Source organism: Chiloscyllium plagiosum, unplaced genomic scaffold (genome assembly GCF_037043375.1).
Source record: "Chiloscyllium plagiosum isolate Xiang-an unplaced genomic scaffold, Cpla_swu_hap1 HiC_scaffold_4, whole genome shotgun sequence".
NCBI classification, from domain to species: Eukaryota; Metazoa; Chordata; class Chondrichthyes; order Orectolobiformes; family Hemiscylliidae; genus Chiloscyllium; species Chiloscyllium plagiosum.
Genome location: NW_028270142.1, coordinates 104,491,204 through 104,508,971, shown reverse-complemented (window position 1 = coordinate 104,508,971; position 17,768 = coordinate 104,491,204). Strand labels below are relative to the sequence as shown.

Sequence of the window (17,768 nt, the reverse complement as noted above, 5' to 3'; positions counted from 1 at the left end):
TAGCATGGCCAATTCACCTAACCTGGACATTTTTGGACTGTGGGAGGAAACCAGAGCACCTAGAGGAAACCCACGCAGACACGGGGAGAATGTGCAAACTCCACACAGTCAGTCACCTGACGCGGGAATTGAACCCGGGTCTCTGGCGCTGTGAGGCAGCAGTGCTAACCACTGTGCCACCATGCCGCCCACTTCTAGTAAAATGATCAAAAAAGACATGTTCCTTGATCCATTCGACAGAAATGAATATTATTCATTAAAAAGTCTGTGGTGACATGATCTAGTATCAGAATATAAAATGGTGTATAGGTATTTATTGTATTAAGATAAACTGCTATCTTATTGAAAAGTATGGCAAAATTTTCAGATGCTTTTGTATGCTCTTACACCTCATTCATAATTTAAGACCTCTGCAGATTACATTCCATTCAGGTCAAAATGACCCAGACAGAACACGATTCTCCCAGGGTTTGTACAAAGAGTTGCCCTGAGTTTGTTCCGTAGGATTAATGGAGATGCACTGAGTTGATTCTCAGTGAAGGTGAAGAGGAGTTTCATGTCAGACCCTGAGCTTGTCTGTGTTTCTCCAACTTTGCAGCTTCAGACAAAATTGAAGGTCAAGTAGCAGCATGTTCAATGGAGTAGCGAGGAGACAGTTAACTTTCTGGACAAAGCCACAGCTCCAAATCTATTTCAAATTAGAAATCTCCCTTCTCTGTCAACCCCACCACCTGTCCCTGCCCCCTGACAAAACAGAAATTGAAGTATTATAATGTCTTTGCTTTTGCAGCCTTGTCACTAATTAACAAGCTCATTCATTATGATTTTCAGTTGTTTGGAATGTTTTCATATAAAAATAATTTTAAGATAGCCAGCTAAACTACTTAAGACTATTAAATCTCTTCAGTCCTTATTTTTTCAATGATAATGTGCTTTTGAAAGTTGAGTGTTTTTAAAAATCTGATCATGTCACTTACAAATTTTTAATTCATTGTCTGGAGACATGGCGAATATTCTAAAAGGACAGTTTTTAGGCAAAACTAGAATTACTCTTGGCTTTTGCTATGCCTTGTTTGTTAATAATATTGTTTTTTTAAATTTAGAATGTATTTGTCAGTTCAATGTGTGCACTTGATAAAGATTTATTCAGACAGGACTTAGTGTGCAAACCAACATACCCAAACCAAATGTACAAAATGTATGAATAACAGAGCAGAGGAAGATAACATGAGTCAAAAATTCAATTTGAAAAATATCAGTAAGTACACTTGGAGCTGGTCATCTGGTCTGGTTGCTCAAAGGCTTTGGTTCTCAGCTGGTAGTTTAAAATTGCAGCTGGTTTCTTCTACTGGAAATATTGCTGTGGATGTTCAAGTCCTCCTTTAAAAGCTGTCTATTGGTGCTTACACTTGTTTGTATTACTTTTGTAATTTTGTAAAAAGTCTTAAAAATTTTCTTTATTTCAATAAAAATACCTATAAAACAAAAGCTGTCTGTGTGCTTGTAGATGCCATCAAACTCAACGAATGGTGCCAGCTAAATTGGAGATAGAGAGAGAGAGAGAGAGAGAGAGATGTAGTGGCATTGGAGGCAGTACAGAGGAGGTTCACTCGATTGATCCCAGAGATCAGGGGTTTGTTGTATGAAGACAGATTTAGAAGAATTTAGAATTTAGAAGAATGAGGGGAGATCAAGATGAAGAATTCAGGATGACAAAAGGTTTGGGTAAAATAAAAGTGGAGTGGATACTTCCTCTTATGGAGCATTCTAGGATGAGAGGTCATAGTCTTAGGATAAGGGGTAGCAAATTTAAAAGAGTTGAGGGTCCTAAGGGGCAACTTTTTCATTCAGAGGGTGGTATATGTATGGAATGAGCTACCAGAGGAAATGGTGGAGGCAGGTACAATTCGAAGGTTTAAAAAGCATCTGGATGGGTATATGTAGGAAGGGTTGAGAGGGATATGGGCCAAATGCTGGTTCTCATGGATAAGTTGGACTGATGGTTCTGTTTCAGTACTGTACATCTCTATGACTCTATTTCTCCCAAAGGATTGCAACTCTGGAATTTGCTACCCCAAAGTGTGGTGGAAACTGGGACAATTTAAGGAGGAGTTAGACAGATTTTTAATTGGTAAAGAGTTGAAGGGTTATGGGAAGAATGCAGGAAACTAGGGGTGAACAACATATCAGCCATAGTCGAATGGCAGAGCAAACTCGATGGGTCAAATGGCCTAATTCTGTTCCTATATCTTATGAATTTAAGAACTTGCTGGCCTTCCAAAACATGTCCCAATTCAACACACAAAAAGCTCGATTGGTCACATGATTTTTCTGTAATATGCACTAAATGTTCAAAAGTCAAATCGGTATTCTAAAAGGTAGCTTTGATTAGCTCATCCTCGCACAAATCATCTGAAGATAATAAGGTCTTTTATACAAGCAGTTGGACCATTCTTCCACAGTTGAATACTGTGACTATCTCCATTTTGATAAGGCAAAAAGAAAGCTGTTATGTGTTTCAGGAGGTACATCACTTGCTACACTTGTGTCGAGACAATCAGGAAGGTTAATGGAATGTTGGCCCTTACATCAAAGGTGTTGAACTGTAAGAATAGGGAAGTCTTACTGCGATTATACAAGTCGCTGGTGAGACCACATCTGAAGTACGAAGGACAGTTTTGGTTCCCTTATTTAGGGAAAAATATCACTTTTTTTTGAGGTAGTTCAGAGAAGGTTTACTAGGGTGAGCCCAGGTATAAAGGGATTGTCTTACAAGCAAAGGCTAAACAGATTAGAACTATATACTCAATGAAGTTTAGAAGGATGAGAGATGATCTCATTAAAATATGTAGGATTCTTATGGGGCGTGACAGAGTAAATGCTGTAAGGATGATTTCCGTTATGTGAGAGTCTAGAACTAGAGGGCTTAGTCTCAGAAAAGGGGTGCCAATTTAAGTCTGAGATAAGGAATTTCTTGTGCATATTTAAAGGCTGAGATAAATTTTTGATCAGTAGGTGAATCAAGGGTTATGGAGAAAAAGCAGGAAAGTGGATGTGAGGAATGTTGGATCAGCCATGATCCGATGGAATTGTGAAGCAGATTCAAGGGGCCAAACAGCTTACTCTTGTTCCTATTTCTTCAATTGTCCTGTTCTGATGGCCCAACCTTGCTCCATTCTAACAACTTGAAGATTTCTGTTCAAACACTACAGCTTCACAGAACATAAACCGTTTCTGCTGAATTGACTGATTCCCTTGATCTGAAATGGTAAAAGCTTGTTTTACCTTCTTTAAAAGGAATAATTCCATCTTTCAATCTGAATTCTGCACTCTTCTGAACCTTAGGTTCTAAAGTCATCTGCTTAAATACATCTGCAAACTAATTGGAAGCAATATCGTATACATATAAAATCTTAAATGAGGACATTATTTTCTAATGAGGGCTTTCAAGAGAAGGAGAATGAATCAGTCAGGTGACACTTTTGAATATTAGGTGAGAGCACTTCGATTTATGATCCCGAAAGCATTCAAAATATTAATTTACTTGTGCATTTGTGTTCTTCTCTCCACCCCCCCACCAAAAGCACTTAAAATATATTATAATGCATCGTCATGTTGAAGTGTATCAACTGGGATTACCAATGGGATAGTATATCCTAATAACAAAATTAGGTAGAAATGACATAGCATCTGCATGGAATTTCATAAGGACTCAGATATGTACTAGAATTATACATTACAGGTAATCAATGTTCATTCCTTTGCTGCCAAAATTTATAATTGCATATTGCCAAGACATGTCTGACCAAACGACGAAGTCCATATATGATATCACTTCCATAAGACTGACAAGATATTGTTTTGTTTTTTCTTCAGGTACTGGATACAAAGCAAAAGAACTTGAAACGCTTTCTGAAGGCCAGACCTTAATGCTTGGTGGGAAAGAGATTGAGATAATGGGACCAATCTCTGTGGAGGACTTTATGAGTGGCCGTTGTTTTCACTCCACAGTTGCTGGTTCATCACATGTACCAATGGCAACTTTTTCACAACAACCTTTGCTAAAACCTTTTACAAACCCATTGAAGAACAGTGCTGGGTCCAGTCAAACAGAAATTGTTCAAAAAACCAAAATTGATTGTAAACCTAGGCATGATCCAAATGCGCCAAGTAAGCAATTTAATTGATAATTCTTGTAAGTTTGGGTTATTTGTTCAACCATTGAGTAATTATGATACCTGCCAAACTTTCCAGTAAACTCATGAAGAAGGCATTTTTAAAATTTGTTTTTGATAAATGCCTATATCTTAGGATATAGCATCAATGGCAAGAACAGAAATTACTTTCCAACTTTAATTGTTGTCCTTAATTGGTGTTGAGTCATTTTTATAAATTACTGCATAAGAAGGTTGCTGACAAAGCTACTCGGGAGGAGGTTCCAGGATTTTCAGCTAGTGACAGGTGCATAAGATGAGGGGCATGGACAAGTGGGAGAGGAAGGAGCTGTTTTCCTTAGTTGAAAAGTCATTAATGAGGAGGCAAGAATTTTAAGGCAAAAGACAGAAGGTTCAAAAGGGGTCTGAGGTAAAGATTTTCATCCAGAGGGTGTTGGGAATCTGAACTGAACTGCCTGGGCAGGCTGTAGAGTGGGAAACTTCGCAACCTTTCAAAAGTATGTGAATGAGTAATTGAAATGTCATAACAAGTAGGCCAAGTGCTACAAAGTGAGATAAGTGTAGATAGGTTAGCACAGATTCATTGGGCCAAAAGGCCTTTTCTATGTGTATGACGCTATGACTGTGACAGTGAATGAATGGCAATGTAGATCCAAGTCAGGATGATGTGTGATTTGGAAGGATCTTGAAAGTGATAGTGTTCCATGCACATGCTGTCTTTGTCTTTCTGTTGAAAAGTAGAGGTTATGGGTCTGGAAGGTGTTGTTCAAGAAGGAGTCTTAATGAGTTGTCTGTATAGCCCTAAACCACATAAGCTGTTTATTTGGGTTTACTGAGTCCATTTACTCCAATAGATAAAGTGTTTCAGGAGCTGGGTTGTTTAGCACGAGAGTGTCTTGGCATCCTGAGGGTAGAAAGGAAAATAATTAACCAGGCTTGTTATTCTTGTCTAGTGGCATTTGTTAAGAATGTTTGTACGAATGTTTGAGTTCATCTATAATTCCTTCATTGTAATGCCCTCTTATGTTAAATGTTCTGCAGATATTCAACTGTCTATGCTAACCAATAAAGAACTACCATTTGGGCTAAGTAACAGACTTCTGGCATCTGGATACATAATTCGGTTCTAAGGAAGGACAGAGCAAAAAAAAACTTTTCTGAAACAATGTTATACTTTTGCTAGAGCTTTATTTTTTTTCTGAGAATTATAGAAGTCTGCAGCACAGAAGTCATAGAGTCATAAAGATATACTGCATAGAAACAGACCATTTGGTCCAACCCGTCCATGCCGACCAGATATCCCAACCCAATCTAGTCCCACCTGCCAGCACCTGGCCCATAGCCCTCCAAACCCGTCCTATTCATATACCCATCCAAATGCCTTTTAAATGTTGCAATTGTACTAGCCTCCACCACTTCCTCTGGTAGCTCATTCCATACACATACCAACCTCTGTGTGAAAAAGTTGCCCCTTAGGTCTCTTTTATATCTTTCCCCTCTCACCCTGAACCTATGCCCTCTAATTCTGAACTGCCCACCCCACGGAAAAGACTTTGTCTGTTTATCCTATCCATGCCCCTCATGATTTTATAAACCTCTATAAGGTCACCCCTCAGCCACGATGCTCCAGGGAAAACTGCCCTAGCCTATTCAACCTCTCCCTATAGCTCAAATCCTCCAACCCTGGCACCATCCTTGTAAATCGTTTCTGAACCCTTTCAAATTTCACGACATCTTTCCAATAGGAAGGCGACCAGAATTGCACGCAGTATTCCAAAAGTGACCTAACCAATGTCCTGTACAGCCGCAACATGACCTCCCAACTCCTGTACTCAATACTCTGACCAATAAAAGAAAGCATACCAAACGCCTCCTTCACTATCCTATCTACCTGCGACTCTACTTTCAAGGAACTATGAACCTGTACTCCAAAGTCTCTTTGTTCAGTAACACTCCCAAGGACCTTACCATTAAATGTGTAACTCCTGCTAAGATTTGCTTTCCAAAAATGCTGAGTTTGCGCCAAAGATAACCACTGAACTAACCTAGAATAGTTAGGTGATGGTTTTGACTGGAAGAGACTGGATAATCCAAAGGGACGACTTCTATGCTGAAGACCTCTGTGACTCTAACTGTTCTCATCCCGTTTTCAGTACTTGCCACATAGACTTGTATGTATTTCACAAGTGTGCAGCAAAATACTTCTCAGATGTTGTGACGGTTTCTGCCCCCATCACTCTCAAAAGCAATGAGTCCAAGTTTCACACTACCCTCTGGATGAAAAAGAAAATCATTTCATTCTTTCTAAACCTGCTGTACCGTACCTTAACCTTTAAATTTATGCCCTTGGTTATTGATCCCTCCACCAAGGGGAATATTTATTCCTGTCTACCCCTCATAATTTTATACATCTCAATCACGTTCCTCTTCAGTCTCCTCTGTTCCGAGGAAAACAGCCTCAATCTGTCCAATTTCTCTTCATAACCAAAACTCTCCAGCCCAAGCAAAATCCTGTTAAATCTCCCCTTCACCCTCTCCAGTGCAACCAGATCTCTCCAATAATGCAGATTCCAGAACCGCACACTAAACAACCTTTTATACCGTTCTAACATAACCTCACGCCAGTTGACACTGTTGTTCTTGATAGGCCTCTGTCTTTCTCTGGTTATCCTTTTATCCTTAATATATTTATAAAATAACTTCAGATTTTCCTTTATTTTACCTGCCATCATTCTTTAATGCCACCTTTATGCTCTTCTAATTTTCTTTGTAAGCTTCCCCTTGCACATTCTGTACTCTTCTTGGGTTTTTGAGCTCCTGGTATCTGTTAAAAACCCCACTTTTTCTTTTTATCCAATCCTGTACACGTTTTGATATACAGGTTCACAGGATTTGTTCATCCCATCTTTGTCCACATTGGAACATGTTGACTTTGTACTTTACCTATTGCCTGCTTGAATGTCTGCCACCGATTTACCTAAAAGTATATACCCCCAGTCCACTTTGGCCAAAACATGCCTGATCTTATTAAAATTGGCCATCCCCCAGTTTAGAACTTTGATTTCAGGCCCATCCTTGTTCTTTCCTATAGCAATCTTGAATCTAATGGACTTTTGTTTTCATTTACTCATGGGATGTGGATGTTATTGGCTGGCCAGTATTTATAGACTGCTCAAGCTCCTCTTGAACAGGATAGGTCAGAGTCAGCATGGATTTATGAAGGGGAAATCATGCTTGACTAATCTTCTGGAATTCTTTGAGGATGTAACTCTGAAGATGGACGAGGAAGATCCAATAGATGTAGTGTACCTGGACTTTCAGAAAGCTTTTGATAAAGTCCCACATAGGAGGTTAGTGAGCAAAATTAGGGCGCATGGTATTGGGGGCAAAGTACTAACTTGGATTGAAAGTTGGTTGGCTGATAGGAAACAAAGAGTAGTGATAAGCGGCTCCATTTTGGAATGGCAGGCAGTGATCAGTGGGGTACCGCAGGGATCAGTACTGGGACAGCAGCTTTTTACAATATATATTAATGATATAGAAGATGGTATTAGTAATAACATTAGCAAATTTGCTAATGATACTAAGCTGGATGGCAGGGTGAAATGTGAGGAGGATGTTAGGAGATTACAGGGTGACCTGGACAGGTTAGGTGAGTGGTCAGATGCATGGCAGATGCAGTTTAATGTGGATAAATGTATGGTTATCCACTTTGGTGGCAAGAACAGGAAGGCAGATTACTACCTAAATGGAATCAATTTAGGTAAAGGGGCAATACAAAGAGATCTGGGTGTTCTTGTACACCAGTCAATGAAGGTAAGCATGCAGGTATAGCAGGTAGTGAAGAAGGCTAATAGCATGCTGGCCTTCATAACAAGAGGGATTGAGTATAGAAGCAAAGAGGTTCTTCTGTAGCTGTACAGGGCCCTGGTGAGACCACACCGGGAGTATTGTGTGCAGTTCTGGTCTCCAAATTTGAGGAAAGACATTCTGGCTATTGAGGAAGTGCAGCGTAGGTTCATGAGGTCAATTCCTGGAATGGCGGGACTACCTTATGCTGAAAGACTGGAGCGACTGGGCTTGTATACCCTTGAGTTTAGAAGACTGAGAGGGGATCTGATTGAGACATATAAGATTATTAAAGGATTGGACACTCTGCAGGCAGGAAACTCACCCGCTGATGGGTGAGTGCCGAACCAGAGGACACAGCTTACAAATTCGAGGTAGACCATTTAGGACAGAGATGAGACGAAACTTCTTCACCCAGAGAGTGGTATCTGTGTGGAATGCTCTGCCCCAGAGGACAGTGGAGGCCCAGTCTCTGGATTCATTTAAGAAAGAGTTGGATAGAGCTCTCAAGGATAGTGGAATCAAGGGTTATGGAGATAAGGCAGGAACAGGATACTGATTAAGGATGATCAGCCATGATCATATTGAATGGTGGTGCAGGCTCGAAGGGCAGAATGGCCTACTCCTGCACCTATTGTCTATTGAGTGGCTTGCTAGGCCATTTCAGAGGGCATTTGAAAGTCAACCACATTGCTGTGAGTCTCGAGTCACATGGAGGCTAGACTAGGCGAGAATAAAGGTTTCTTTCCGTGAAGGACATTAGTGAGCCAGATGGATTTTTCTGACAACTGGCAGTGATAGCATGGTCATCAATACATTCTTAATTTGAGATTTTTAAGAAAATTAAATTCAAATTCCGTCACCTGCTGTGGCGTGATTCAAACCAAAATCCCCAAAATATTTGCTGAGTTTCTGGATTAATATTCAAGCGATAATACCAGTAGGCCATCACCTCTGCTAGTTGTGCTTGTCAGCAAAATGCTCCCCCAATGATACTTCAACCACTTACCCGGCTTTTTTACCTATAATTTAGTCCAGGACCACACCTTCTCTTGTGTACAGAGCCTTCTACATGTTAGCTTGAAAATCTGTCCTGGATACATTTTAAGAATCACAGTCCCTGTAAATCTTTCATACTATGACCACCCTAGTTAATGGTGGGCAAGTTGAAAACTTTACTGTCACTACCATATTACTTTTACACTTCTCTGAAATTTGCTTTAGCATCTGCAGTTCTATTTCTCGTGGACTGATGGGATCCTAAAGTACACTGCTAGCAGTATGATTGCTCCTCTTTGGTCTTATGTTCTACCCATCTGACTTCATTTGAGGAGCCTTCTAAGATGTCATCCCTGCTCACTGATGTAATTGATCAATATTGTGCCACTCCCTCCTTGTTTATCTTCTTCCCTGCCTCGCCTGAAGACCCTACAGCCTGGATAATTGAGCTGTCAATCCTGTCCCTTCTCAACCATGTCTTAGTGACTGCAATTACGTCATACCTCCATGTTTTAAGTTTTGCCTTCAACTCATCTGCCTTTTTTATGAGACTCCTTACATTAAAATAATACCAACCAACCTTGCCAAACTCTCTTCGCTTAGCTGGAATATAATTTCTATGCCTTCTTGACTCCTTTGATGTCTCTTCTAATTTTGGTCATTCATCAACCCCTGCTGAACCTTCTCTCTGGATTCCATCCCATCGCCAAGTTAGTTTCCATCCAATATTCAGTCTCTTTGAGAGAATTGTTCAATTAGTTTCATGCTATGGTCTTTCCCATAAATCAGCAAATTAAAGATCTTGAATCAGTAAAAGAATCTAATATATTTGTAACTTCTTTGCAATTAAAGGAACCATTTCTGTAGAAACTCACCTCAAATCCTTAGCTGTTTTATATGCTTCACTGTTTTCATATTCTAGTCGAATGTACACCAAAAATGTAGGCATATATATGCAACACTTTTGTATTTAAGTTATGGAAAACTTTGCAGAAGTTTTCAAGTAATAGATAAATGTACAGTTCTTTATTTACCAACAGATGCGTTAGTAATGCCACGACCAAACCTTAGTCACCAGTGGCTGTTTAATAAAGCTGGTCTCCCATTAGTGGATGTAGTGGTGGATCCTTACCTTGCTATGCACCTACGACCTCACCAATGGGATGGTGTGATTTTCTTATATGAGTGCATAATGGGAATGAGGTAAGTGAGCCTGTCTTCTACTTTGTGGAATGGGTGCAAACAGGATATTTGAGTCTAAAGCTAGTCGATAAGATCAATTTAGGTTGTTCCAAGTCTTTGACAGTCAATAACACTTTTAATTTGCAAGCAATTTTTCGCATAAAGTACTTGTGAAATCTAAAGCCTTATTTCTGACCTGGTCATAGAGTCGTAGAGATGTATAGCATGGAAACAGACCCTTCAGCCCAACTCGTCCATGCCAACCAGATATTCCAACGAAATCTAGTCCCATTTGCCAGCATTTGGCCCATATCCCCCTCAACCCTTTCTATTCATATACCCACCTGATGCCTTTTAAATGTTGCAATTGTACCAACCTCCACCATTTCCTCTGGTAGCTCATTCCATTCCCGCACCACCGTCTGCATGAAAAAGTTGCCCCTTAGGTCCCTTTTATATCTTTCCCCTCTCATCCTAAACCTCTGCCTTCTCGTTCTGGACTCCCCCACCCCAGGGAAAATACTTTTTCTATTTATCCTATCTATGCCCCTCATGATTTTACAAACCTCTTTAAGGTCACCCCTCAGACTTTATTTTCTAATCCCACACAATAATCCATTGAGTACTAGACATTTTAGGAAGGAAAGGCCCTTGTAGTAGGTAATATCATTTTCTGTTCCTAACTTGTTCTTCCCAAACCTGTTTGATATTTACAAATAAACATAAACATGATACATTTCGCTCATTTTCAATATTTCTATACTTGCCTGAAAAGTCGGTGCAGTGTGGCTGATTATACTTTGAAAAGACTCTATGTAACTATTGTTTCCAGAACAGCTGGCAGGTTTGGTGCTATCTTGGCTGATGAAATGGGTCTAGGGAAAACTCTGCAGTGCATTACATTAATTTGGACTCTGATGCGGCAAGGACCTTATGGAAACAAACCTGTAATCAGAAAGACCCTTGTCATCACACCAGGGAGTCTCGTAAAAAACTGGGTCAGTGAATTCCAGAAATGGCTTGGAATGGAAAGGCTGAGGGTTTTTGCAGTTGATCAGGTGAGTTATCAGCGCTGTTACTGCTTCTTACTATTTTGGTGTAGTAATGGAGTTACTATGTTGTAAGCGGGTGAAAACAGGTAATTCAGCTCCCTTTTTGACCACCTCATAATTTTTCCAACAGGTATTTTTATTTCTTTTTTGACACAGCTTTATCACATCAGTTACAATGTAGGCAACTAGATCAGAACGAAAGAACTGATTATAAGATTTCTGTGAGCAAAAGAAGGGTGAGTTTTATTACCTAGTAACAGCATTCCCTCGAAGGTACGACTTCTGTGCACAACAATCAGTATTGGCATACTAATCTCATTCTGGAGGTTATAAATGTGCATAACTTTAGAGACCTGTGTACCTGGAAAAAAATTAAAAGTAATACTGCCTATTAACCCTTAGAAAGATAATGAAATGCAACATTTAACATATACACGACAAGTTATAAGTTTATAAAGGAACAGTGTCAGGTACAGACAGGAAACATAACAAATACACAGTTTGAGCATCCTTTGAGTCCTTGAGGGTATTATGTTTTTAACCTGAGATCACAATTTTTTAATTGCTGTAAACTGCAGCAGTGGTGAAGTTGGTAAGTATCTTTGAGTTCACGGTAAATGGTTGTTTCAAAGATTTGTTCACTGAGAGTTATCATTCAAGATGATCATGAGGAATCTGATAGAGAAAGTGAAAGCTCTCCAGATTCTGCTATTATGAATCTATCATTCTATTTTTTCTGTTGTGCTGGTCAAAAAGCTGAAATGTGGTTCATTGATGTATTCTGATGTCAGGTCCAATTGTCCTTCCAAGACAAACAGTTGGGGGAAATGTTTGCTATCCGGTCTATGCATTTTTAAGTTAAAGCAGGCGATACAATTTTATTGATGCTGATTCAGGAGGCTGATTTGATGTCTTTAAATAAATGGAATTTCATTGTAGGCTATTTTGTTTATTCCTTATGGGTGTCCTGCAAGTGCCTCAATCTGTGGTCAGGTGATCATGGCAGCCATTTTAGGTCACTATTTAACCTCTTTTAAAACCCATTTCATTCAATGAAAGGCCTCAGATGTAGCAATCAGATGATGGAAATTAAAATTTGCTATCATAAAAACTATTATGAATAATAAAAAGCTACAGCAAGACTAATAATTAGTTTGTAAGTGATGAATCCAAATGCCATATGGACACAATCAAAAGGATTCTGATAACAACAATAAGACTTTCCTTTTGCATCACTATTTTCTCCAAAACAACAAATTGCTGCAGGCTGTTCAACATTTATCTCATTCTAATGCCTTCAGAAGCTGGTGAGAAATGACTGCTACAAAAGCAAATTAAATTAACACAAGACCTGTGGTGGCTCAAGGAGAGGATCCACTACCTTCTCAGGACAAATAGGGATGGCAATAAATAGAGCCAGGTCACCCAGGTTTCAGAAACAACCTTTTCAGAACATTACAAAACAATGCACTTGTTCATTGTTTGCAAAATAAAAGTGGTAGAAAAAAATCATAAGTTAACATGGGGATTTTTTTTTTTAAGTATAGTAAACACAAACCAAAACACTGTGTTAAATTTAATTTGATCACACTAAGTTGGTATCATGGTGGTCAGACAGGAGAATTAGGTGAAAATATTTAAATGTTTAAAAAAAAAGGAAGAAAAAAGATGGGGAATTATAGGCCGGTTAGCTTAACTTCTGTCGTGGAATGGCTGAATCTACTATCAAGGAAGAAATAACAAGACGTTGTGGGATCGTGTTCAACTAACGACCGAAATCGGTGAGTGGTGAAAAACTGGATGGACTGTCAAGATATTCAGCATTGTCTTGACATTGGGAAACCTACCCCTGGAGCATCTGCACAGGCAACAGAAATATAGGCTCTAACTGATGCCTGCAGAACAGCAGAGGATCAGTCTGCCAACTTTTACACAGGTTCCCGTTTTGCTGCAGACTGTCATCTTACCGTCTTACTAACCAATGCTTAAAGTTCTACTTCCTCATAGGTATCAGCTGCCTGGAATGACTCATAACACAAATTTGAGGCGGCAAAAGAATCCTGAAATACAAGAGCCCCTTTATACACAATTCTTACATATATTAAAATCTCATTACTATAGTGTTACATTTTTTATCTGGAGTACACAAAGGTTTGAAGGGCTTCTGCCCTGGGAGACAAGAGATATGTGAAAACATGATAAATTCTGGCTGCTACTTCGGATGGGATGTCTGTCCAGTCTGCTTGCATAATTAGGAGATGTTAGCCCATTTATCTTTTAAATTAGTAACTGTTAGTAAAAATACAAGGGCTATATGCTGTAAGTAAGTTAGAAATCGTAATAAGATAATAAACTATGTTAACCTGATTACTGCAGCTGTATGGTGAAATTTATTTCCTATTTGCTGGTATGAGTTTCATTAATTCATGCAATTTCATGTAAGTGCTGTTTTGTCAGTTAGTTTCTTAAAGGGATAATGGCCCAGTTTCAAGGTATTTAACAGGTACTTAATCTATTCAGGGTCACAAGATGGTTGATAAGGGCTGATTAATATTCTGATGTTTCATGGAGACTTGATGGGGATGGTTTTGTTATGTATGCTGATAAGGTGTGGAAATGCAGTAATGGGTTTGAAAGGGTTGTTTTTAAATTTGGATACTACAGAACTGGTTTTATGAATGAATGAAACTGGGTTATAGTAAATAATGGGTTACTAAAGGGTTATGAATGAATGAACAGGAACCGGGTATTTATGAATATAGCGAGGTGGTGAGTGAGTTGATAACACAATATCTCATAACACAGTATCTCATAGTAGCCCCTTTTGATTCTACTGAGACCTCTCGAAAAGAGTCACACAATCCGTATCCTAGCTTACAGACTTTTAACAGTTTGGCAACTACACTTTACAAAACAAAAACATCCACAGTTGAAATAACAATAAAAAAAAATCATGGTGGTCAGTCGGTCTTTGATCTCGCTGTATTGTGGGATGCCCATTTGATTTGGGAGGCATGAATCCAGGCCTCCTTTCCTTGGACCTTGACAGCACTGGTATGGTCCTTCCCAATTCAAACCTAAGGGTTCCTTGTGGGTCTTTTTCACAAGAACCAACTCGGCTGGTACAGTGTTGTGACCTCCCTCCAGAGAGTCATTCCAGGCAGCTGATACCTATGAGGAAGTAGAACTTTAAGCATTGGTTAGTAAGACGGTAAGATGACAGTCTGCAGCAAAACGGGAGCCTGTGTAAAAGTTGGCAGACTGATCCTCTGCTGTTCTGCAGGCATCAGTTAGAGCCTATATTTCTGTTGCCTGTGCAGATGCTCCAGGGGTAGGTTTCCCAATGTCAAGACAGTGCTGAATATCTTGACAGTCCGGTTTTTCTGTTATCTGTAGTTAATATCCTGTTTGGTACAAGGTCGAGATGTTCTTGTAAACATCAGGGGTTTCCTTTTCAGTACTCCGCAGTCATCTTTGCTTTTAGCCCAGATGGGGTGAACTTTTAATTCTTCGTTTTGTAGAGTTCTGATGGACCACATTACCTGTCCATCATCAAAATGTAAAGACGAAATCAGCTGGGTGAGGATATCCATTCTGAGGAGCGGCTGGGCTGCAGGTCCAACTCATATATGGTTTACTAACTTGTGGGGGCTGAAATCAAAGCGTATGGGTTTGCCAGTTTGATTTCAATCCTGTTAACTCCTGCTTCATAAGCTGTCCTCACTGTCCCGTCTAGAGGAGTTTGGTTTCATACCTCTGGGGTAGGCACTAGGAGAAAGTGAGGACTGCAGATGCTGGAGGTCAGAGTTGAAGAGTGTAGTGCTTGAAAAGCACAGCCGATCAGGCAGCATCCGAGGAGCAGGGGAGTCGACGTTTCGAGCGTAAGCTCTTCATCAGGAATGAAGGGTGGCCCATGGACTGAGAGATAAATGGGACAGGGATGGGGCTGGGGCAAAGGTAGCTGAGAACGTGATAGGTAGATGAAGGTTGGGGTGAAGGTGATAGGTTGGAGAAGACGGTGGAGCGGATATGGGGGAAGGAAGATGGACAGGTAGGACAGTTCAAGAGCGTGGTGCCGAGTTGGAAGGTTGGATCTGGGATAAGATGGGTGGAGGGGAAATGAGGAAACTGGTGAAATACATATTGATATGGTTGGAGGGTCCCAAGGCGGAAGATGAGGCATTCTTCTAGACTATGGCAGTGGCTAGATTTTGACGGTGGTGGAGGCAAGGGCTTGCATGTCCCTGGCGAGAGGGCGTTAAATTGTTTAGCCACAGGGTGGTGGGGCTGTTTAGTGTGTATCCCAGAAATGTTCTCTGAAATTTCCGCAAGTTGCCGTCCTGTCTTCCCAATGTAGAAGACACGACATCGAGAACCAAAGACACTGAGATGACCTGTGTGGAAGTACAGGTAAATCTCTGTCGGATGTGGAAAGATCTTTTGGGGTCTTGGAGGGAGGTGAGGGGAAAGGTGTGGGTGCAGCATTTGCACTTCTTGTGGTGGCAGGGGAAGGTGCAGCGAGTGGAGAGTGAGTTGGTGGGGGGCATGGACCTAGCAAGGGAGTCGCAGAGGGAATTGTCTTTCCGGAACGTAAATGGGGTGGGGCAGGAAGTATATCCCTGGTGATGTGGTATGTTTGTAGATGGTGGAAATAGCAGAGGATGATGTGATGTATCCGAGGTAGGTGGGGTAGAAGGTGCGGACCAGGGAGGCAGGGGGTTCTGTCTTTGTTGTGATTTGAGGGGTGAGGTTCAAGAGCGGAGATGTGGGAAGTGGAGATGCGCTGGAGAGCATCTTCAACTACATGGGAGGGGAAATTGCAGTCTTTGAAGGAGGAACATCTGGGATGTTCTGTGGTGGATATGGTCCTCTTGGGAGCAGATACTGCGGAGGTGGAAGAATTGGGAATAAGGGATAACATTTTTACTGGAGGCAAGGTGGGAGGAGGTATAGTCCGGATAGCTGTGGGAGTCATTGGGTTTGAAGTAGATGTCCGTGTTGTGTCAGTCGCCATAAATGGAAATGGAAAGGTCCAGGAAGGGGAGGGAGGTGTCTGAGATAGTCGGGTTGGAATGTGTTCATGACGTTGATGAACTGTTCAATCCCTTTGTGGGAGCAAGAGGTGGCACTGATACAGTTATCAATGTGACGGAGGAAAAGGTGGGGAGGGGTGTCACTGTAGCTCTGGAAGATGGACTGTTCCATGTACCCGAAGAAAAGGCAGGCAAAGCTGGGGCCCATTTGGGTGCCCATGGCTCCCCCTTTGGTCTGGAGGAAGTGGGAGGATTCGAAGGAGAAATTGTTGAAAGTGAGGATCAGTTCAACCAATCGAATGAATGTGTCAGTTGAAGGGTACTCGGGTCAGCAGGAGAGGAAGAAATGGAAGGCTTGGAGGCCTTCATCATGTTGAATTGATGTGTAAAGGGACTTGATGCGAAGATGAAGCGTTGGGGGCCGGAGAAACAAAAGTAATGGAGGAGGTGGAGAGTGTTGGTGGTGTCCCAAATGTATGTGGTGAGATCCTGAACCAAGGGGGACAGGATGGTGTCAAGGTATGCAGAGTTAAGTTTGATGGGGCAGTTGCAGGCTGAGATGATGGGTTGACTGGGGCAGTCAGGTTTGTGAATTCTGGGTATGAGGTAGAACTGGGCGGTGTGGGGTTGCCGAACTGAGGTTGGAGGCTGTGGTGGGAGATCCCCTGAGATGATGAGGTTGTGGATGGTCGGAGATGATATTTGTTGATGGGAAGTGAGGTTGTGGCCGAGGAGGTGTCTGCAAGTTGGCACCTGGATTCAGCGGTGTAGAGGTTGGTGCAACACATCACCTTCACCCCACCGTCATCTGCCTATCGCATTCCCAGCTACCTCCCCACTGCAGCCCAGCTTCCTACCACCCCAACACCGCCCCCCCCCTCCAACCCCCATTTATCTCGCAGCCCCCTTGGGCCACTCCCTCATTCCTGGTGAGGGGCTTATGCTCGAAACATAGACTCTCCTACTCCTCAGATGCTGCCTGATTGGCTGTGCTTTTCAAGCAACACACTCTTCAATTCTGAGGTAGGCACGTTGATTTGTTTCTGTGTCCAAAAGACACTCAATGTCCAGGTTGTTGGCTCTCATGTTCAGATGTAGTCCGCCTCCCCCCTGCTAGCAAAAAGCCAGTAGGAGCATAAAGGGGTACCAGGCAGGCTCTTTCAGTTTTTTTGTCAACTTTAGCAGCTCCTGCTGTTCGTGGATGGTTAGCTTTTTAAACCATTCTAGGAGATTGGTGTTACTCCCCACTTCCAGGGTCTCCTCTTCCTCATTGCTTAGTAGGCAATTTCTCCCCTTTCCTTTTTGCCAGCACCTCCTGGCCCAGTTGCCTTCCTTCTTACAGACATAACTTTTTCTTGGGCATTTGTCTTGAGTTCTCCCAGTGTTATTAAGGGTCTGTCCCATTTGCTTCATCTGTAGGGCTTGCAGTTTGACGCCCATATCTCTGTCGAGCTGCCGGGCTGGTCCACCAATTCACA

At 41.4% G+C, this 17,768-nt stretch overlaps 2 protein-coding genes across 3 annotated transcripts in view; one reads left to right on the top strand and one right to left on the bottom strand.

The window, feature by feature from the left end:
- Nucleotides 1–17,768, bottom strand: part of rnf41l (ring finger protein 41, like) — a 389,670-nt gene that overhangs the window by 185,916 nt on the left and 185,986 nt on the right. The window contains exon 2 of one of the 2 annotated variants that reach the window (XM_087986538.1): nucleotides 11,508–11,618. In XM_087986538.1, the coding sequence (XP_087842664.1) occupies nucleotides 11,508–11,598 (91 nt within the window). In that variant the 5' untranslated portion in view covers nucleotides 11,599–11,618. Of the gene's footprint in view, nucleotides 1–11,507; nucleotides 11,619–17,768 lie in introns of those variants that run through there. The other variant, XM_087986539.1, reaches the window with a different exon arrangement.
- rad54b (RAD54 homolog B) overlaps nucleotides 1–17,768 on the top strand; it is a 210,860-nt gene that overhangs the window by 132,372 nt on the left and 60,720 nt on the right. Inside the window, exons 4-6 of the mRNA XM_043688055.2 lie at nucleotides 3,877–4,170; nucleotides 10,064–10,226; nucleotides 11,038–11,263. Of these exons, the coding sequence (XP_043543990.1) occupies nucleotides 3,877–4,170; nucleotides 10,064–10,226; nucleotides 11,038–11,263 (683 nt within the window). The remainder of the gene's footprint in view (nucleotides 1–3,876; nucleotides 4,171–10,063; nucleotides 10,227–11,037; nucleotides 11,264–17,768) is intronic.